Here is a 24,055-nt window from a genome sequence, read left to right as displayed (position 1 = left end):
ACACTTACATCTCTGAGTTATTGGAATAGGCCCCACTCACTTTTATTAATTTGATTTTCCTCATTAAATTGATCAATTAATTAACCTCTCACCTGGGTAATAGGGGTAAATGGAAAACCACTTAAGAGAACAATAGGTTAAGTGCCAACAAAGGGTCAAATATTAGGTTAAGACACCATGCCATACATTATGTTATGCAACATGTTTTCTCCGTGTAGTTACTTCTTACAAGACCTACATGTTTCCAAACAGCAGAGAATAATGAGCAAGAGAAATCCAACTCCCACAAACAGATTTTTTTTATAAATAAACAATGTACCCTTGAATTTCCTGTTATGAGAGCCTTCCTCTCCACCACCAACAGACCGCCATCTTGGATTACGTCATGGAAGGGACGACGGTGCCCTCTGGTGGCAGTACTGTGTACTAGGTCAGTTGGGAGTCTTTTTCCTGCCAATCCCTAGGAAGAGGTGGCAGGTGGATAACTTAGGTTAGTGGAGGTAGCCAAAATGCCCTTTTCCCCGCCATTTTCTTAGGTTAGTGGAGGTAGCTATGGTGTGTTGCATTGTCTTGATAGATTTTGAACTTCCCACCATTTTCTGGGGCGGAGAGGGGAGGGGGAGGGGAGGGGGTCTACCAGCAGGTGAGAGGTTAATTAATTGATCAATTCAATGAAGAAGTCAAACAAATTAATAAGAGTGAGTGGGGCCTATTCCAATAACTTAGACATTTAAGTGTATCTGTAGCAGTGAGGGGGAAGGGGGTTTGTGGGAGGGAGTGGGGGAACAATAGGTTAAGTGCCTCTCAATCAAAAGGAAGGATCCTTTTAGCAGAACAATAGGTTAAGTACCTGTCAATCAAAGGAGAACAATAGGTTAAGTACCTGTCAATCAAAGGAAAACAATAGGTTTGCCCCTATGTAGGCAACCCACACTAACAAAATGCGCTGATGCCCTCCTTGTTCCCCTACTCGTATTATGCTTTTAGGTACAGTCACCTGGGCCTTCATGGGATCCGTGTTAGTAGTCGAAAATGGCATCACAGCTAATGTATGTGAACATTATTGTGCCACAAATGCATCCCTTCATGCTTGGTTTCCCTGCTGTTGGCAATGGCAACTTCCAAAAGGGCAGAATTGTGTTACAGTGCATTGACAAACATAATAGGAATTCGCACTGACATTATGGCTACCGAATTTGCTTGGTCTGAACCTCACAGGAAATTCTATCCTGATTTAGTTTTCCCGTGATTTCTCTAAATCGCTTCAGGCAAATTCCAGGATGGTTCCTTTGACACAGCAAGGCCGACTTCCTTCCCCATCCTTTCCTAACCCGATGGGACCAATGGCCTTGCTGTTTAGTCTCTTCCCACAAATCAGCCAACCTATACTCCGTCGTGAAATTTTTGCCCACGTTCGGAGTGATATCGCAGGAGGAGCACCACCTTGAAATTCCCTCCTAAATATCAATCGATCCTGAAGAACGCAGTCTCCTCACTTGCACTTAAGCTTGAACCAGCTACAATTAATTGATGACACTTCCCTGTTCTCAAACGACAACAAGGTAGATATTTCGCACTAGATTGCTTATGAAATCAAATGCCAACTTTGAAGTTTTCAGACTGCCCTAGTTGTGATGACTTCATTGTTGGTGAAAATATAGATTTGTAAAATGGTCCTGTAAGCTGTAATCACATCTAGATGGAGTTAACACAAACATCACAGTGTTGTATGAGTGCCTACTCTACACTCACGAAAGATGCATTTGCACAATACACACTCTGGAGAGGTGCTGCAGACGACCTATCTCTACATAAGAGGTTAAAAGTTTTTTTATCAAAAATTAATTATTAGTATTAGCCCCATGAAAGACATACAGAAATGTGTAAGGCTCTGTCTCTGACAATATTATCGTTACCTATACTTTTTCTCTAAAACTGCAAGGCAATCTAGTGAAACTTCATTGTCGTTATCTTAAAATCTGATATATAGGCATACAACTTGTATTGTGAAAACCTTCATCCTGACATGTCGGTATTTAAACATTTTTTGGAACCTCCTACATGCTGTCATGTCAGTATTCTGATAGAAAACAAAAACAGAAACAAACTACTCTTTCTACAAATCATGTGAAAACAATTCTCTAATATCTCAGTGCGAATTTCAAAATATTCTCTAACGTCTGATAACAATTATACTGCAATGCTGCTGTACACGACAGACATCTTACCTCGTCTTGCCGCTGCAACTGCATGGTCAGCAACATGCTAAAATAATTCAAAAGAAATATTGCGATCCATGCAGAGTACAGTGCATGGTTACAACTACTGATCCAACTACTCCTATGGTTTTTTTGTATAGAAATTGAATGATCAGGAGGGGTTTGGTCAACAAGACTTAATCGGTGTAAAAAATGAGAGGAACCAATAAAAACTTTTAATTTTGCTATATTCTGAAAATGAAGACTCATTTGACAAACTTTACTCAGTCCTTTCTTTTCATTGAACAATTGGAAAGCTTTACTTATTCCACAACGTCTGTAATCAATAATCATGTATTTGGTCACAACAAAGAAACAAATATTACTCACAATGTATGCATACAAAAATCTGATAAAATACCTTAACAATAGCTGCGTGCAGCAAAAAGGCCAATTACCAGCCAGGGCGGGCTGTGACCTCTCGTGTCGCGCGGTTTCTCTCCCCACCAGGCTGCGTCCGACTGATCTCAACAACAGTTCGCTCTCTACTAGTCGCGATAATAATATCTCTGACTCAGAGATTGTGTATGTACTCAACAGCATAATAAGTGGCCAGCTTTCCAAAAATATGAACGTCCAACTTTCAAGGTGGACCTAATATTGCCACAATGTAGCATTCGAATTGCTTCGCTTTTTTTTTTAATCATGCCAAAACAGAAACTGGTTTTAATCAGAAGCATTTAGTCTTAACGAAAGTAATTTCTGGTAGGCTACTCTTGAGTACACAGCACTTTTTTGAATATTTTGGAAAAAGACGTCAGTAGGGAAAGTGGTCGATGATAATTTTAGTCTTTCATCTCATCTTTCTGTAAACATGTTTAACAACTGCAAACTTTAATTTGCTGGAAAAATCCCCTGTAGCTGCGACACATTACATACATCAATAAGGAGATTACTTATTAAGTTGGAACAATTTTTCAGTTTTCTTTTGGAAATTACATCAACGCTATATGAGTTTTTGGTTTCAGAATTTTTGTAGTTCTGCGAATTTTAGTGAAGAATATTGTTGCTACTTCTAGCTGCTTAACGTTTTGTGGAATTACGTTTTCAACATACTATCTTGCTTCTCCAGCCAAACCATTTAATCCTATTTCCACTGCAACATTTAGAAAATGATTGTTAAAAACTCTTGAAACTTGTGAATTATCGGTCACAACACTTTCATTTACTTCAACTCTGATGGTATCTTCTACATTGAATGGTTGTACTATCTCCTGTTTCACAACATCCCACATAGTTTTAATCTTATTGGCTGCATTATTAATTTCTGTCTGTGTGTCCATTTTTCTGGACATTTTAATGACTTTCTTTAAAATAATACAGTATTTCTGCAGAATTCAAGTACCGTCAGATCTTATGTTATTATGGTCTTTATAATGGGGTAATAGGTGGTTTATAGGTACACATATCAGCATCTTGGTTCTTTTTTCCTCTGTGTCAAACAGACTTCCCACAAACAAGTAACAAACTTTACGACCTGGTGTCTTGTTCACGATCATAACTGCACCACTATGTGGACTATGCTTGTCAGTATAGACTAACCATTTTGCGTCCACACTTCAACATCTGACCTGTTGCTCAGAGGAAACTAGACATCATCTTGCCATATGTTCTTGGAAGTGTTACCCAACCTAAAAACGTACAACTTGTAATTTGTAACAGCAATAATTATTAGTCTGAAAGTAACGTAAATACTAATGTAATGTACACTGTCCTCAGTTACCAGTAGAAATATCCGTACTCATATCCTTAAAATTTCCATACCAGCTCTACCAACTTATTCTTAGAACGTTGTATCCTGTCCTCATTAGTAAACATCGCTGCTGTGTACAGACATGCTTCAGCGCTGTGAGGTGCTATGTTGTTTATTTCCATTACTTCTGCATCATGATCAGGTAGCCCACTACCAGTTTGGTACATATTAACTGTTTCAGCATGAGCATCGTCTATACAGATGTTATCAGTCAAGAACGTGCTCTTTTGATGCATGTGAGTTGGAAGACTGGCTACTGAAATGAGGTTGAAACAAGCAAATAATGATCGCAATTAATTTTTCTTTTCAGAATGTTTTAAGAAATCTGCACTGAAATCTCCACAAATCTCTAATTCAACTGATCAGCAGCGTATTGCCTGGTAATGAAATGCACCAATGCAGAAATCGACATTTGCCCCAGTTTACTAACTGAAAATCGCGAAAGTAACCTTGATATGGTCATTCAGAGAATTTATTTAATTTAAAGTAGCTTTTCAAGCAAGACAACATGAGACCATTACCACGTGAACAGCTTCTCAAAGTGCACTTAATAAGAAACTTTTATACCTTACTGGAATATTTCTGGCTTTACAGCTATCATATTCAGCTACAGGGAGCTCTTCTTAGAGCAGTTGGGAAGGCAGCAATGGCAAGACGACGTAATGTGGTGTGAGGTACCGATGACAGGTGGCTTGTTCAGTTCGGGTATGTGACAAAGGCCGCTTAATTGTGGTCCTTCTCCACGATTGGCTGATGTATTCGGAAGTTACGCGCCAAAATGATAGTCTTCTGTTACTAATATTAGAAAAGCTAAACAGCGTATTTACTTGAATTTTATATCAAAGCCTCTCTCAATAGCGTGCTATCATTGCCTTATTTCACAAGTATTCATAACCAGCTGAATAATAAACAACTGATAAACGAAAAGGCAGACGAAGCACTTCGGAGATCTTCGGATCGCGCCTAACTTGGATGGTGGACGAAGAGTTTCGGCTGTGACATCAGAGCTGGTGCGGCAGTTTCGGAGGACAGACACGTTGTCTGCCACCGTCGGGTTTAGTTAAGACTTTATTAGCAATCTATGTTTGTAAATGTCAGGGCTGCACAGTCAGTCTTGGAAGACAGACATGTTTTCTGCGGCCATCGGCATCAGGTTAAGACTTTATCAGCAATGTATGGTTATTCGGACATGTAGTTCAAAACAGTGTGATAGTAATTATGGAAATACAGAGTTCATTATATTGTTGAAGGATGGAAAATATTTTTGACTCTAAAATGTAACTGTGGAGTTTCTCGGGTTCCGCTAAGAAAAAGCGAGTGGCATCCCGTACAAACAAAATAGTTGAAAATTTAATTATTCACACAATATCAGTTCCTCGCTAAGAGTTTCTTACAGCCTCAAGATAAAGGATTCACGACCTACGCGCTGTTCTCTGCGCAGGAGATAACCATAGAAGACTGCAGCTTGGTGAATATTACATGGAACTTAGGCATTCCACTGAGGACGGTGGGAGCAAATAGGCACTTTCGCATCTACTGCAATCTTAGTATAAATGAGATGAATGGCACGTCATCTGCGGTAACACAGAGGAGGTATGAAGGAGACACACTTTTGAGGGAACGGTTTTATCATACGCAGGTATATATCACCCTCTCCCTCTCTCTCTTTTTCAGCTTGCCGTACTACCAATAAAAATTTAGTTTCCTTAACCATAGGGTTTACTTATTGCTTATTCTTCCAATCTATATGTGGCATAACAGCAAAACAGTGCTTAACAGTGTTGGTTAAAAACAGTCTTGGCTGCAATTTTTTTTTTTTTTTTCAACGACGCGTTTCGCCTTATTTAGGCATCTTCAGGTTATCTTTTCTAGACAGACGCGAGAGGCACCAAGATCTGCATAACGCGTTCCCGTTCACAGGAGCGAGTAACAGTAAGATAGGGGCTTACCGTTACTCGCTCATGTGAACGGGAACGCGTTATGCAGATCTTGGTGCCTCTCGCGTCCATCTAGAAAAGATAACCTGAAGATGCCTAAATAACGCGAAATGCGTCATTAAAAATAAAAAAAGTGAAATTGCAACCAAGACTGATTTTAACCAATACTTATTGCTTTATTCTCTGTTCTACCCCATTTACGAAAATATGATGTGTCGACTTTCATCTGTTACAGCGTCAGGCGATTCTCGCAGATGTGCAATTCGAGTGCTGTACTTTTGGATCTGTGCCCTTTTCCTCATCCTGAGGATCGGATACGGCGCCAGGCTAACTGCCACATCCACTCTCAGGCAGTCTACTCTGCCTTACCATGGAATGGAGGACATCCTCGCCAGTGACTGGAGCGTCAATATCATCAGTAACAGCTTTGCGTTGGAATCAATGCAGGTACACTGCTGACTTCATTAATCGAGCTTTAATTATTTATTATTTATTCAGTAAGCGCTAGTTTAATGTTGCCTTAACGTTTACAGAGTTTGCTAAAAGGCAACTGGAGTGGTTGTGAATCCTGAGCATGAGACGCATTTGTGTGGTATGATCAAATGAAAAGATGCTATCCACTTTCATCTAGTAACAGAATGAAAACTGAGAGTCTGAGAGACAACTGACGGAGAACATGTTCTTGATGTTGGACTGCCATATCTCAACTTCCCAAATGTACACTACTGGCCATTAAAATTGCTACACCACGAAGATGAAATGCTACAGACGCCAAATTTAGCCGACAGGAAGAAGATGCCGTGATATGCAAATGATTAGCTTTTCACAGCATTCACACAAGGTTGGCGCCGGTGGCGACACCTACAACGTGCTGACATGAGGAAAGTTTCCAACCGATTTCTCATACACAAACAGCAGTTGACCGGCGTTGCCTGGTGAAACGTTGTTGTGATGCCTCGTGTAAGGAGGAGAAATGCGTACCATCAGGTTTGCGACTTTGATAAAGATCGCATTGTACCCTACCGCGATTGCGGTTTATCGTATCGCGACATTTCTGCTCGCGTTGGTCGAGATCCAATGACTGTTAGCAGAATATGGAATCGGTGAGTTCAGGAGGGTAATACGGAACGCCGTGCTGGATCCCAACGGCCTCGTATCACTAGCAGTAGAGATGACAGGCATCTTATCCACATGGCTGTAACGGATCGTGCAGCCACGTCTCGATCCCTGAGTCAACAGATGGGGACGTTTACAAGACGAACAGTCCGACGACGTTTCAGCAGCATGGACTATCAGCTCGGAGAACATGGCTGCGGTTACCCTTGACGCTGCATCACAGACAGGAGCGCCTGCAATGGTGTACTCAACGACGAACCTGGGTGCACGAATGGCAAAACGTCACTTTTCAGATGAATCCAGGTTCTGTTTACAGCATCACGATGGTCGCTTCCGTGTTTGGCGACATCACGGTGAACGCCCATTGGAAGCATGTATTCGTCATCGCCATACTGGCGTATCACCCGGCGTGATGGTATGGGGTGCCATTGGTTACACGACTCGGGGGTGCCATTGGTTACACGTCTCGGTCACCTCTTGTTCGCATTGACGGCACTTTGAACAGTGGACGTTACATTTTAGATGTGTTATAACCCGTGGCTCTACCCTTCATTCGATCCCTGCGAAACCCTACATTTCAGCAGGATTATGCACGACCGAGTATTGTAGGTCCCGTACAGGCCTTTCTGGATACAGAAAATGTTCGACTGCTGCCTTGGTCAGCGCATTCACCAGATCTCTCACGAAACGAAAACGTCTGGTCAATGGTGGCCGAGCAACTGGCTCGTCACAATACACCAGTCACTACTCTTGATGAATTGAGGTATGAAGGTGCATGGGTAGCCGTACCTGTACACGCCATCCAAGCTATGTTTGACTCAATGACCAGGCATAGCAAGGCCGTTATTACGGCCAGAGGTGGTTGTTCTGGGAACTGATTTCTCCGGATCTATGCACCCAAATTGCGTGAAAATGTAATCACATGTCAGTTTTAGTATAATATATTTGTCCAATGAATAACTGTTTATCATCTGCATTTCTGCTTGGTGTAGCAATTTTAATGGCCAGTAGTGCAGTTTCTATTACGTATCCTCATTTGCTTGTGTAGTATTCGCTGTCCTGAATCTTTAGCATGAAAGCTGATGTTACTCCTTATGATCGTCCCCTCTAAAACTGAGTGGCCAGCGCGTCTCACTGCAATGTGAAGCACTTTTGGTAGTGGCAGGGATGTTTCGTTGGTGGGAGGACTGTAATGACGTCCAATCACTCTCTTAATGCCAATTGGGGATCTACTTGAATAAGAAGTAGCAGCTCCAATTCCTGGAAAATCCAAAAACGGCTGGGAGAGCGATGCGATGACCCCAAGCCCCTCCATACTGCATCTGAGTGACACTATATGGCGGAGGATGACATGGCAGCCCGTCTGCATCAGGTGGTTCGGTTCTCTGGACCTGATTGTGGAGTTCTGTCTTTTGATGCATTATGAGGGGAAACGTTGTCAGTGGTTCAAATGGTTCAAATGGTTCTGAGCACTACGGGACTTAACATCTGTGGTCATCAGTCCCCTAGAACTTAGAACTACTTAAACCTAACTAACCTAAGGACATCACACACATCCATGCCCGAGGCAGGATTCGAACCTGCGACTGTAATAGTCGCGCGGTTCCGGACTGCGCGCCTAGAACCGCTAGACCACCACGGCCGGCCGTTGTCAGTGGAGTGCAGGCGCTTCTATTATTTTTCTGGCCCTTATGACTTCTTTCTCTACCCACAATAATAAATGATTTGTTAATATAAAACTGCAGTTTTATACCATGGTTCAGAGGACCATGCCTGGTGCTATAATGCTCATGCCAACCTTGCAGTTGGGGACAACTTAATCTTTATTTTTCGGCTTTCAAGGTAGGCAAGTTAGGGAACCACAGCTCACGATAAGGTGTTTCCAAAGATCTTTGGCAGTAACCTCCGAATTGCTATTGATACAACAATAATATCATTGTCATTTCCCCCACAAACTAATGACTGATCTTTTTATTATTCTATTATTCATGTACCTTCTGTAACATGCCACCTCAGCTTCACCACTGCAATAAAATAAAAATATTAATTTGGGTCACAAAATATAATTCATTTCACAATTTGTATTTTTGAGAAATCTTGTAGATCATTTTCCACACTGATACCTTTTTAAACCATCAGCAGTCTTAATGGCTGGCTTAGAGCTACTTAACAGAATTATAAAAACTTTCTGTACTCATCAACCTATTAACAGGGTATCTGTTGATGATTACAAGTTAAGAATAGACCAGATCAGCAGCTGAATGACCGGTTTTTCATACGAACTGCTGCAGTTTTATTCTGTTTCTCGTTTGTGGTTTCTTTTTGTAACGGAAGTAAATTCAACCCTTCCACAGATTATAACTTTATGTCGCCCATATGGTTCTTGGACACAGATCATTCATCACAATTGTATTAAATCGATGTTCCAGTTGCAAACAAGCTACGTATTAGCGTGACTGTTTTCAGTTCCCAGGTCACGATCAAGTGCTGAATTACGAATACAAAAACAATCAATAAATATGGTTTCTTAAAACTAGGAAATAACAGCTACACATAGCATAGCTATGAATAATGTTCCAGAACACTTACAAAGAAAATGGTTCAAATGGCTCTGAGCACAATGGGACTCAACATCTGAGGTCATAAGTCCCCTAGAACTTAAAACTACTTAAACCTAACTAACCTAAGGACATCACACACATCCATGCCCCAGCTAGGATTCGAACCTGTGACCGTAGCGGTCACGCGGTTCCAGACTGAAGCGCCTAGAACCGCACGGCCACACCGGCCGGCTACTTACAAAGAAAAGTACCTCATCACAAACTTAATAATAATCTATTTTGCATGAAATGGAGAAAGGTGTATTTATGGGGATCTGTGAAGTTACTGAAATCCACAAGAAACATCCGACACAAAAAGAACCAAGCTCTTAGTGCACAGAAAGTTTCTTGACACCTTTCAGAATGTCTGTAACAAATTTTGATGTAAATCTATCCCACTCCATTATTATCAGCTGTTAGCACAAGTGAACCTGACACACAGTGCACTAGATCTGCCTTGCATGTAAACAGTGAACCACACTATATCCTTCCATACTTGTCGCAAACGTCCAGTAAACTCGATGTTTGTGTGCAGAAGTACATTGCCTGGATAGCACAACACCTGTTATCTCATGCTGGTTACTTCTTCAATGCTGTACCCTCAGGGATATCAGGCAACAATGCAGTCTGTATTAGAACAGTCTTTGTTCCATTACTGATGATAACAGACCAAGCAATCCATGGAGGTTTGTGATTAGCTAGCCTCTAATTGTATCCTACCAGACATGCCATTGCTCGACTAGTCAAAGACTGTGATACCGTAAGTAATCAGTCACGTGGTACAGAACAACTTTTCGGCGCGCTTATGATTCAGAATCCGTAGAAGACAGAATATTTTTATTGTAGACATTATAACAGCAACTTTCACGTTTGTAAAAAAAGTTTAAACCAAGTAAGTCAGTAAATTATCTTTTAACAGCTATTTGTAGCTGCTGCTACAGAAGATGGAAAATGAACAAAAAAAAAAAAGGTATTACTAGTTTCCTTTTGTTTTTAAAGTTTTTCGTTTAAAATTTGGTTGCCTAATTGACGTCACAAGGAGAAGATGGTTTTAATAATGCACGGTTTTTCATTGCAAGACTGTCCGTGACAGTGCGCAAGATATCCAACCACTGTCGACATCTGAACTGAATGAGTATACAGCATTCTCCTTGAAAAACAGGAAATAAGTAACCTATACATGCAGCAGGTGTGGCAATTTCTGACGGTCGACCAAACAAGCGCCCAGAAGAGGGTTTCAACTCAATGTTTGGCAGTATTTAATAGGAATCCGCATGACATTATATTCCAGTCTGTCATTCTCTATGAAGCCTTGATCCATCATTACGCACCAGCACTGAAATAGCAGTCAAAGCAGTGGGAACAAATGAGGTGGTGCAACGGCTGCTCTAGATCTCATGTAGAACATGGTTAAAAGTACACTATCCCTTCATCTAGATCTGGGGTTTTTCTGGTTAAACGTAGAGCACAAAAGAACGCAAAGAGCATTTTGTCAGAGGAGAAATTCCTCGGAGGTAATAGGATCCAATGTTGGGAAAGGGCAGAAAAACAAATTGAGCACGCTATGTCCATTATTGTCTCACGAGTTTAATAAGACACACTGTAGATTAACACACCAAACAGAGGGCTTTTGCCAGAAAAATCCGCTGTCCCGCAACGTGGAGTGTGAATCGGGCATTGTATTTGATTCTCATGCACATTTTTCTCCAAATTTGTCTCGAACTGTCTTTTTCCCCAAATGGAAAATCTGGATCATTAGTAATAAGCCTGCTCCAAATGAGAAAGTAACATTTGATATGAGCAAATGATTTACAGAGTCTCACAAAACGGAGATTTCCGACGGAACGAAGAAACTGAAACATTTCAGACTAACTATATTACCATGAGAGCAAACTATGTTGAGAAATGAAGCTGATTGTGAAAAAAGTTTAATCGCCTCTTTACTACATGACTTAAATGACTTGCTCATAATAGTCTTAAGCTGGTGAAAAAGGTCTTGTGCGAGAAATTTTTCATCTACGTAGCATATTAATTTCTTGTGTGATGATCACAAACATACAGAATAAAATATATTTTCTACATGGCTTACAGATGAAACAAAACCTTGTTGTGTATTGCGAAGCTGTGTCTGTTAGTTTCACTAGGTTACATCACAGTTGTAATACGTACGTCCTTACGGCCGTCATCAGTCTTTCTTAGAAGTTTTTTTCATCAGACAGATATTCTGAAACTGCTTTGATTGACATACGTCCTGGAATTCATGTACTTTATTACTTTCATGAATAGTACCTGTGCTTTGTGTCTTACAGATGTCACCTTCAAACAGCACTGCACGGAAATTATGGCAAACAAAAATTGACAACAATCCTGACAGCATGGTGCAAACTGTTGAAGATGGTTTGAAGAATGTTCTTGACCAGAAAAATTTGGCGTTTTTGGGCTTTGAAGACTCTTGCCGCGAGGTGCTGCACAGCAGATTTTCACCCGATCAGTCGTGCAAGATTTCGGAACTTGATGGAGTTTTCTTTAAAGCACCGCTCTCATTTGCACTACCACGTGACTCTGAGTTCTTGGTAACTATTAACTACTGGTAAGTTTCGGCGTATGTTAACAAGTTTAAAATGATTTTACATCATTTACGTTCACTGAAACAAAAGAGTCGCTGAATCCCGAAGAATGATTCGGAATAGAGTGAAATATGACATGGAGATATAAGTGTGTAATGAAAGTATAACGACGAACTTTGAGGGCGTGTCCTGAGTCACAGGTGGACGATAGGAACCCATGTCTGGAAATGGTATCCAGCAATGGCACGGGGTGTCGAAATTACAGAGGAGAATCGTCAGCTGAACCTACTGATACCAGATGTTGTCTTCATATTGTAACTTAATAGCAAATTGGTGTGTGACGTTATACGGTCACAAAGAGAAAGGGAACAGAACACTTACAGTATATTATTGCTTCTGTAATAATTTTTGGTACGTAGGTTGCGGTTACAGATTAATCTGGGGCGTAGTCCGAGGTCTAAGATAGTTTGGAACGTGACAGGTTGGTTAAGGAGTTGGCGACGCCGAGGAATGTGAATACCAAATATTAGATCTGATGACATACTGATACATAGCGTGGCCCGAGAGCTAGGTCAGGCTGAAAGGTGTCAGTATGGCTACCAGTTTTCAAAGCAGCATCGACCTTCAATTAGTCCAAGGAGTCTTACTGCACTGGCTCTTCAAATTCGACGCTCTGTAACGTCGTTGGATGACGTTTCCGAACAAGGGTTTCTATCCTTCAGGAGACACTCTACAAGCACTCGAAGTTTGCTGAATATTTTTGTTACGCCTTGTGAGTACTGAGGATGGTGAATTGTAATTACAGTGAGGATGTTTCAGTGTTTACCGCATCTGCATCTTCAATTTGCTCTTCGCTGTCGGTAGAATTATTTCTTGTGCTATGAAAACAACTGCATTCGTGTTCAGAAAGAGAACCAGAAATCTTGAACGAGTAGAGATAGGACACGAGATGTACAATAGTATCTTCCGCAGAAATGATTAGCATTTGAAACATGTTGGCCCCTGGGTTCAAAGTCAGTGTCGATATCGCGGAGCAACACCACGTGCCGGTAAAATGTGCCTACGGCTCTCGTTGTCGCTATAAATCGGAGATAATGGATCACTGTGTCTTCAGCAGACGTGCAGGATGCCTCACAGACTGTACCGTCAAATCAGTCAGTTTGAAAGAGGGTGCAATTTTGGCATGAGAAAATGGGATGCATCTATCCGGGGAATTGCTACTCGTGTGGGACGAAATGTTCCGGCAGTGCAATGGATGTGCGCAGAATGGTCCACAGAAGGCTGTAGAACACAATGAGATGGATCAGGTCGCGCCACACAGACCACTCCCTGAGAAGATCGACACCTCGTCCAAACGGCATTGCAGGGCAGATCTGCATCCTCCTTGGCTATGGCGCAACATTGGAACAGTGGAACACAACGTACACTATCTGGGGTGACAGTCCATGGCCGTTTACCGTATTATGGCAAGGGTTACGTGCCCATCGTCTACATCTCCGCCTACCTTTGACGATGAGACCTAGTTGGTAGGTAACCAGGGAGCGCACAGGATAAGGTTAAGGTTGTGGATGGGGCCGTATACAGTCACTGTGAGTTGCACAATCAAACACACAAGCTTGTTTTTCTAAGAACCACTTATTTACACATTGGCTTAGAAGATCACAGTTAAACAATACGGCTGAAGGCCTAGTTAAAGAAAACTTAAGATGTTTTATGGACTGAAGGCCGAAAACCACACAGCAAACACAAGAACGGCTGAAGGCCCGGCTTAGAAATCAAAAGCAATTAAAAATAGACGGTAAATTTTAAAAAAGCATGCAATGAAAACAATTAACAGCGGAAAGCCTACACTACACGTCTGAAGGACAACTATAATTAAGGCACATTAATAACATATTCTTTCTAAGCAAGAAAATTTCCTTTTAAACTTACAACAAAACAGCCAGAGCCTGATTAAGGAAACATTAACTTATTGCACGGCTGAAGGCCACAAACAAATTTGAAACAACGGCTGAAGGCCTGGACAACAAGTCAGATAAATAATTTTGAATTATTAAAAAATTTACTTTCCTTTAAAGAATACACACAGCTGAAGGCCTTATTAAGGGGTTCACGCAAATCCTCGGCTGAAGGCCACACATAACACATGGAACAACTAACGGCTTAGGTCCTGGATTACAAACAATTTCAGATAGAACAATTTCTAAGAATAGAATTTTTTTAAAAACAATCAATGCTCAAAATTTTATTCTAACATGGCTGAAGGCCTTTACGTAAAATTAAAAAAAAAAAAAACTGAATACAAGGCCAAAGGCCTCGCACAATACTTCAGCTAAAATGAAAATCACACTTTAAAACAAACAGAACAAGTGGTGTCAGAAGTGTTCCAAGGGTCGGCCTGGGAAGGTAGCTCAAACGTAAGGTGAGGTGAGGCAGGCAGCCAAGAGTTGACGTTAGGTAATCGGATGGCAACCCAAAGTAGGGACGGCTCGAGGACCGACCAACAATTTAACCAATTAACTTCCGTCCGACGGACGGCACAATGATGGAGAATATCGGCCGAGGATACGAACAGTACTATGGCGTCTAAAAACCTCCTAGGGAACAATAACCACTCTAAGCAAAAATGAACCAAACAATTTAAAAGGCTGTCGAACTACTCGCCATGCTGGGCAACAACAACATCATGATGAAAAGGCACACTGCCTACAAACTACACTAACGACCAGGGCAGGTAACTGGAGCATTAACGGCCACAAGGCAGAAAATACCGCAGGTGCACTTCACTGATAAGTAACAGTCAATTTAATGATTAATCACAACATAGGAACATGGCTGCAAGATTTCGCCGACTCCAACACATCATATAATGCTGCTAGCCCAAAACGGCCAAGGGGGCAACAACCCACAAATGAACAAAGAGATGTCACAATAGTTGAGGTTTGATAACAGATTAACTAATCAGTCAACTTCCGCGTCCAGGTTCGGTGGGCAACGAACTTGTCGCTCTTGCAGCTAGTGCCTCACTATCCAACAGCGTGTGCACACCACCAGCGGAGCCAGCCTCGCCTCGCGCCATGGGGACCTGCTTGCTGCTCCGTCCCAACCGACCGACACAATCCAGCTCGCAGACAGCATTAAAGTAGCTGCTCAGTCAAAACCACACAAGCTACACACGGTTCCGTGAAACACTTTCACAAACCACTCGAACAGTATTAGAACCAGTCACTGTGGAACAACTGGGAGGAATCACAAGTCGACACACACAGAGAACCCAGAAACGGTCGGCGACCAGATACACGTCATCCGATGAGACGACCCACTGAACGACCAACCAAGGTCGTCCCACTCAAGTGATGTGTGCCGGCAATGGTCGGGCGAGTCATGGCTGTCCAGACCTCACTGCTGCTGCGTTCTGACTCCCTTTGGACGCACGCTGAACCGGAGACACTGGCTCGGACCCAACCACGCAGAGGGAACACTTGCCCATTGGCCATCTGACATCTCTGAACAAGGAAGGAAGCGACCCAAGTCCTACAAGATGATCAATTGAAGGGGCCCAGAAGCGGTTGGCAGACCAAATACACGTCGCCCGATGAGACGACCAACCGAACAACGGACCAAGGGTAGTCGCCACTCGAGTCTCCTTCCGTCAGAGAGTGCATGTGTGTGTCGCCAGCGGTCGGGCGAGTACTGGCTGTCCAGGGCTCACTGGAGCTGCATCCCAACTGAAATCACTGCACACCACGACCCGCAAATACTAGCTGTCGCTCCAAAGATAGTACGTCAGTGCTCTTATCGATAGCGCTTCTGCTGCCACTCACGGGCAGGCAGGCCAGCAACTTAGTGACGCCAGTAAATCGAATAAGAAACGGGACAGCAGTACCGCAAAGACAAGATGTCAAGTAATAAACGGCACGAACACGAGTCGCAAACGGCTCAGACAAATGTACAGAAACATTTTAGACGGCAATTGTGTATGGAACCATGCTAGTAGGAACAGGAACGGCATAAGATAGTGTTTTCTGACGAATCCAAGTTCTGTTTGTTAGAAAATGATGGCCGCATTTGGGTCCGCTACAGACAGGGGGAGCGGCATCACAGTGACTGCATTTGCACGGGACATAAAGCTCCAACTTAAGGCCTTATGGTGTGGGGGTTACTGGGTACAACCACAAATCACAGCTGGTGCGTGTCCACGGCACTGTGACCAGTGCGACCTACGTGAATGACATCCTGTGATCTATAGCCATATCCTTTCTGCATAACAGCCCAGACGCCATTTTTCAGCGAGACAATGCATGACCACATGTTGCTACACGAACACGTGCCTTCTTGGTGTCACAGGATTTCAGCCTTTTGCAATAGCCCGCCAGATCACCAGACTAATCGTCGCTGCATGGAGTAGCCGCGTTGTCTAGGGCACCTTGACACGGTTCGCGCAGCATCCCCCATTGGAGGTTCAAGTCCTCCGTTGGGCGTGGTTGTGTGTGTGTTGTTTTTAGCGTAAGTTAGTTTAAGTTAGATTAAATAGTGTGTAAGCCTAGGGACCGATGACCTCAGCAGTTTGGTCCCACAGGAAGGTACCACAAATTTCCAATTTTTACTAATTGTCAATCGAAAATGTGTGGGATATGGTGAAACAATGGGTGACTGTGCCCCAAAGCCAACCACCACAGATGGACTTTGGAGCCAGGTAAACCATCATAGTATTAACGTACTCATTCCATGTTGAAAAAAAAAAGTATGCAAAGGCGTATTGTGTGGGTTCAAGCCTCCGATCAGTCCACAGAACTCGCGCCTTGTAGTTTAGAGGTGGCATCCAGGACTGAATAAGAGAAGTGTGTAAACGAAATAATCTATGTATCGGGTACTTGAACACAGATCTGTACACTGAAATGTCGGTAATTAAAACTTGTAGATCAACAGGAGCGCATGAGATTTTTATCCTCGATATTTATGTTCATAAAATAAGATAGTGTTCACGTTATATTCTCACGTATTGATGAAAGAAATGTATGCAAATGCTTTGTTTTTTTCCCCCGTTAGTCTCCTGACTGATTTGATGAAGGCCGCCACGAATTCCTCTCCAGTGCCAGCGTTTTCACCTCAAAGCAACACTTGCGTCCAACTTCCTCAACTATTTGTTGGATGTATTCCAATCTCTGTCTCCCTCTACAGTTTTTACCCTTTGCAGCTCCCTCTAGTTCAAATGGCTTTGAGTACTATGGGACTTAACATCTGATGTCATCAGTCCCCTGGACTTAGAACTACTTAAGCCGAACTAACCTAATGACAGTACACACATCCATGCGTGCGGCAGGATTCGAAATTGCGACCATAGCAGCAACGCGGTTCGGGACTGAAGCGCCTAGAACCGCTCGGCCACAACGGCCGGCGCTCCCTCTAGTACCACAGAAGGTATTCCCTGATGTCTCAACACATATCCTATCGTCCTTCCTTTTTTCTTGTCAGTCCTTTTCATATGCTCCTTTTCTCACCGATTCTGCAGACAACCTCCTCATTTCTCACCTTATCTGCCCAATTAATTATCAACATTCTTCTATAGTACCACATCTCAAACGATTCGATTCTCCTGTTTCAGCTTTCCCACGGTTCGTGATTCGCTACCATTCAGTCCTGCGCTCCAAACGCACATTCCCAGAAACTTCTTCCTGAAATTAAGACCTACGTTTGCTGTTAGTAGACTTCTATTGCCAGAAATGCCCTCTTTACCTGTGTTAGTTTGCTTTTTTATGTTCTTCTTGCTTTGTCTGTTGTGGGTTATTTTGCTCCCAAGGCAGCAGAATTCCTTACCTTCGTCTACTTCGTGATCATCTGTTTTGATGTTTAATTTCTCCCTATTCTCATTTGTGCTCTACTTCTCGTTACTTTCGTCTTTCTTCGGTTTACTCTCAGCCCATATTCTGTACAAATTAAACTTCTTTCCATTCAAGTTCACCGAGTGGACTACACACTTAATGGCATAGGGATCTAGCATAGGCAAGACTGGAATAACTACAGTCTTTAATGCTCACTTGAGCAAAACTGAATAAGTGGCCTGAATGAAAGTACACTATTCTTGTACGAATGCGTGCTTCTGCGGCGATATCCGTTAATAAAACATTCTCGGATTTCAAGCTGCGTCAAGTGGTTTACTGTCCACGAGCTTTCGCCACAGATCTCCTCTGCCATTGTCAAGTGGATGACTGTCGTGTGGTTGTCATTGCCGTTCTTATATAGCCGCGCCGTCACTCGTGACGTCACTGGTGCTCGGTCCCGCACCATGTATGGAAATGTTTCGGCCGCGCGACCCCGGGCCCTCATCAACTCACTCAACCGACGCTGTACTCAGCTGCAATCCACCGTCTCTATTGAAGGTGTTGTCAGAAATTCTAATATCTATGGCTTCTGGGATAGCGTGATAAACGTGGCCATAGAGATTAGAATTTCTGACAACACCTTCAATAGAGGCTGTGGACTGCAGCTGAGTACCACTTGGGATTCGGTGTTGAAGGAGTTGAAGCGGGCCCGGCGGTCGCGCGGCCAAAACATTACCATATATGGAGCAGGACCGAGCACCAGTGACGTCACGAACGAAGTCGCGAGCGACGGCGCGGATATATAAACATGGCAATGACAACCACACGACAGTCATCCACTTGACAATGGCAGAGGAGATCTCTGCCGAAAGCTCGTGGACAGTAAACCACTTGACGCGTCTTGAAACCCGAGAATGTTTTATTGAACTATTCTTGATTGTCAAAAATGCCCTGGAGGGAGGTATGTGTGAAAGTGAGCAGAGCCAGAGCGAACGTTACAAGTTGAGGTCCCCGGTCTGACCTGCACATATGATGCTCCTGACATCTGTCTCAACTCAACTCTCTTCGGACGACGCAGCCTCCTCCTTCATACTGTGTGGTTGGCCACATCACCCCTTCCGCGGTCCGCCTGCTTAGCTTGGTGGTAACGTGCTTGCCTCCTCCCACGCACTGAGCCCGTGTTCGAGTCCCGGCCGGGTTGGAGATTTTCTCCGCTCGGGGACTGGGTGTTGTGTTGCCCTCATCATCCTTTCATCCTCATCACCGGCCGTAAGTGGTCCAATGTGGCGTCGACTGAAATAAGACTTGTACTTCGCGGTCGCCGGCCGCTGTGACCGAGTGGTTCTAGGCGCTTTAGTCCGGAACCGTGTGACTGCTACGGTCGCAGGTTCGACTCCTGCCTCGGGCATGGATGTGTGTGATGTCCTTAGGTTAGTTGGGTTTAAGTAGTTCTAAGTTCTAGGAGACTGATGACGTCAGATGTTAGGTCCCATAGTGCTCAGAGCCATTTGAACTTGGCGGCCGACACCCAATGGGACCTCCCGGTCAGTAATGCCATACGATCATTACATTTCATTTACCCGTTCCACGTTGGCGCTTATGGAAACCGCCCTCCGGGGCCTTGTGTGTGACCGTGTATGGTCGCTGCCAGCGCACTGCCGTGCCTCGCGGCTTCTCCATGTGAACTCGTGTGATATCTCGTAAGTCCACACAACATTTCTTGCCAACGTCCTTCCTGAGGTCTTCTTTGTTGTCTGAGTACTTTATAGAAAACTTATTCCTTCTGGCTGCTGCGCTGTTGCGTTTTAGGCGTTGAATTTTTAAATATCCGACACCTCCAATCCTTCATCTTGACAGTGGCTAGCGATATCATCACCAAATCTTATCCCTGGCATTATTTCACCATAAATTTTGATCCCAAACCCGAACCTTTGTTTTGTTTCTATCATCGCTTTTTTGATGTATTGATCGAACAGTAGAGGCGAAAGACTGCATCCCTATCTTACACACTTTCTAGTCTGAGCTCTTTGTTTTTGGTCTTCATGTCTTATTGTTCCCTATTGGCTCTTGTACATATTGTATACTGTCCATGTTTCCCTGCAGCTTACTCCTACTTTCCTCAGTATTCATATATTTCTGTACAATTCATAACGTAATTACAATGTTAATCCATGAAAATGAAAACATTTTACACTAGTTTTCACACTTTATTCCAATGTTACTATTCTTCAGCGTTCGTCTATTTTCGCTTTCTCGTTTTGATAAACACCACCTCTAACATTACTCCGGATATGTCTAGCAGGCGCTAGAAATCTATCAAAAATGATTTCTTCACTGTCTCCAGATGTCCTTCTAGTAGGACAATAGCTGACTACAACTCTCTCTGTTCACTGATTTACGACAGCATTTTTAACACATATTTTTCCACAACAGTCGTTGCTCATCGTTTTGAAAAAAAAAATTAAAGAAGTTTTTGCAGCATTTACAATACTTGCATAAACAATATATAATTACTGTTATCACTACACCAGAGTCCATGAAACTCCTGAAAGAGAAATGACTTGACGTGAAGTGGCTGAAGGCACTTTCTTCCTGATACTCAATTTCGCTTTGCAGCTCAAGCAACTTAACGCCCTGCAGCTGTTACGTCGTCTAGCTGCCTTACTGCACTTGCATTGACAATTCCAGCGTAAGTTCACTTATATTTTTCCTTCCATCATTTGCTATGCAGCAATGTATTTCCAAGCTCAAGTCAGCCGCAATGTCTCCACTAGAGACATTTGTTCGTATTATATGCTCGAATTGTATCACCATTTGAGCTGTATATTCGCGACAATTACCTAAAAATTTTAACTTGCCTGTGCCTAGGAGTACGATATCTAGGGGTCTCCCATCATGACAGATGACGGCAACCCCCTCATCATCGACCAGGGCAACAAACGGCCATTCACTATTACTTAGCCGCCCGGCGTCTTGTCACGGTCCGCGCGGTTCCCCCCGTCGGTAGTACGAGTCCTCCTCGGGCATGGTTGTGTGTGTCATCTTAGCGTAACTTACTTTAAGTTAGATTAAATAGTGTTTAAGCTTAGGGACCGATGACCTCAGCAGTTTGGTCCCGTAAGACCTTAGCATAAATTAAAAAAATATATATATTTATTTAACGGTGTCCACAGACTTTCGTTCAACACTATTATCTTATGCACGCAATCCTTCGGAACTTCTCACACTGGTTGCAGCATCTTCGCCTCATATCTTTCATGGCCATACGTGAACAAGAATATAAATACTTGCTTGCATATTCCGAGGTTCTTATCCACTGTTTTACACTGCAATTGCTCGTTACTTGACATAGTATACTGCCGTTTCGCGTCATCCATTAGCAGTACCTGTTTTTCATGGGCAATATACATAAATAAATGCCTTGTTTTGTCCATTTCTGACGGTAACTGTAGTATTACACAGAGGTTGTACACATTACTAGCTGGATATTCAACACGTGGATATCAAGAGCTCAGATGGAAACCCAGTTCTAAGCAAAGAAGGGAAAGCAGAAAGGTGGAAGGAGTATATAGAGGGTCTATATAGGGGCGATGTTCTTGAGGACAATATTATGTAAATGGAAGAGGAGGTAGATGAAGATGAAATGGGAGATATGATACTGCGTGAAGAGTTTGACAGAGCACTGAAAGACCTAAGTCGAAACAAGGCCCCGGGAGTAGACAACATTCCATTAGAACTACTGACAGCCTTGGGAGAGCCAGTCCTGACGAAACTCTACAATCTGGTGAGCAAGATGTATGAGACAGGCGAAATTCCCTCAGACTTCAAGAAGAATATAATAGTTCCAATCCCAAAGAAAGCAGGTGTTGACAGATGTGAAAATTACCGAACTATCAGTTTAATAAGTCACAGCTGCAAAATACTAACGCGAATTCTTTACAGACGAATGGAAAAACTGGTAGAAGCGGACCTCGGGGAAGATCAGTTTGGATTCCGTAGAAATGTTGGAACACGTGAGGACCCTACGACTTATCTTAGAAGAAAGATTAAGGAAAGGCAAACCTACGTTTCTAGCATTTGTAGACTTAGAGAAAGCTTTTGACAATGTTGACTGGAATACTATCTTTCAAATTCTGAAGGAGGCAGGGGTAAAATACAGGGAGCAAAAGGCTATTTACAACTTGCACAGAAAGCAGATGGCAGTTATAAGAGTCGAGGGACATGAAAGGAAAGCAGTGGTTGGGAAGGGAGTGAGACAGGGTTGTAGCCTCGCCCCAATGCTATTCAATCTGTATATTGAGCAAGCAGTATAGGAAACAAAAGAACAGTCGGGAGTAGGTATTAAAATCCATGGAGAAGAAATAAAAACTTTGAGGTTTTCCGATGACATTGTAATTCTGTCAGAGACAGCAAAGGACTTGGTAGAGCAGTTGAACGGAATGGACAGTCTCTTGAAAGGAGGGCATAAGATGAACATCAACAAAAGCAAAACGAGGATAATGGAATGTAGTCGAATTAAGTCGGGTGATTCTGAGGGAAATAGATTAGGAAATGAGACACTTAAAATAGTAAAGGAGTTTTGCTGTTTGGGGAGCAAAATAACTGATGATGGTCGAAGTAGAGAGGATATAAATGTAGACTGGCAATGGCAAGGAAAGTGTTTCTGAAGAAGAGAAATTTGTTAACATCGAGTATTGATTTAAGTGTCAGGAAGTCGTTTCTGAAAGTATTTGTACGGAGTGTAGCCATGTATGGAAGTTAAACATGGACGATAAATAGTTTAGACAAGAAGAGAATAGAAGTTTTCGAAATGTGGTGCTACAGAAGAATGCTGAAAATTAGATGGGCAGATCACATAACTAATGATGAGGTATTGATTAGAATTAGGTAGAAGAGGAGTTTGTGGCACAACTTGACTAGAAGAAGGGATCGGTTGGTAGGACATGTTCTGAGGCATCAAGGGATCACCAATTTAGTACCGGAGGGCAGCGTGGAGGGTAAAAATCGTAGAGGGAGACCAAGAGATGAATACACTAAGCAGATTCAGAAGGATGTAGGCTGCAGTAGGTACTGGGAGATGAAGAAGCTTGCACAGGATAGAGTAGCATGGAGAGCTGCATCAAACCAGTCTCAGGACTGAAGACCAGAACAACAACAACTCAAGATAGTTTCCGAGATGAAGACATCCAGATCAACAATTCTGATCAATTGGCAACAGCTGTCGGCCGCAAGAGCGACAGGGACCCGCTTATCCTAGATGTCGTCTTTCTTCAGTTCTAGATACTTTAGGATCTGAATTGGAGTAGATGCCGCTCCAGAATGTCTTTCTGAGCGTTGATAATCGGTGATGTTAACATATCGTATTCCTGTTCTAGCTCACTTAAAATGCCCTTGAGCTGTATCAGCTGTTCGTTAACAATGGTCAAGATTACTGCTCTCTGCTACCGTTCATCAGTACTGTTCTCATATTCTTCTATGTACCAGCTTAATTGTTTCATTTCATACGTGATAATCTCTTCATTTTTCGCTATGGAGCTTACCCTTCGATTAAAACTACACAAGATTACTTTAACTATGGTCACTTGCTCCTTCGAAAGTCGGAGTAGCTGTTTCTGTTCCTCTTCTAGTACCTCTTTCTTCGCCTTGAAGAACATGGCGTTATCATCACCTAGTGTTCCGAATAAAATCTGGCTGACATTGGTAACGAAGTTTAAGATCCTTCGTTACCTTATGCGGGATTCATGCTGTGCTAACTGTCCAATCGGACACTGGGCATTTTCAGTTTGTCCTGTGCCATTTTAACTCAAGTTTCGCACTTTTACACTCTGCTACACTCATATTCAGTAATGCCAGTCTGTCATTACAATATCTGAGTGCCCGCCTTGCGTGAGCCTCAATGTGCGCAAATTTCTCTTTAAGTTCCGTCAAACTGAAATAACTCACAGTTTTATAAGTTACGCTGTAAATTTTCACTTGTCCCATATTATCGTAATACAGTCCTG

The 24,055-nt window shown here is 42.8% G+C and overlaps 1 protein-coding gene across 1 annotated transcript in view; it reads left to right on the top strand.

The window, feature by feature from the left end:
- The window catches only part of LOC124620281 (probable glutamate receptor), a 185,506-nt gene that overhangs the window by 60,880 nt on the left and 100,571 nt on the right, over positions 1-24,055 (top strand). Inside the window, exons 5-6 of the mRNA XM_047146949.1 lie at positions 6,184-6,395; positions 11,974-12,254. Of these exons, the coding sequence (XP_047002905.1) occupies positions 6,184-6,395; positions 11,974-12,254 (493 nt within the window). The remainder of the gene's footprint in view (positions 1-6,183; positions 6,396-11,973; positions 12,255-24,055) is intronic.

The sequence above is a fragment of the Schistocerca americana genome, chromosome 6, assembly GCF_021461395.2.
Source record: "Schistocerca americana isolate TAMUIC-IGC-003095 chromosome 6, iqSchAmer2.1, whole genome shotgun sequence".
Classification (NCBI taxonomy): domain Eukaryota; kingdom Metazoa; phylum Arthropoda; class Insecta; order Orthoptera; family Acrididae; genus Schistocerca; species Schistocerca americana.
The sequence above is the reverse complement of the archived record's forward strand: the minus strand, read 5'-3'. Positions and strand labels throughout refer to the sequence as shown.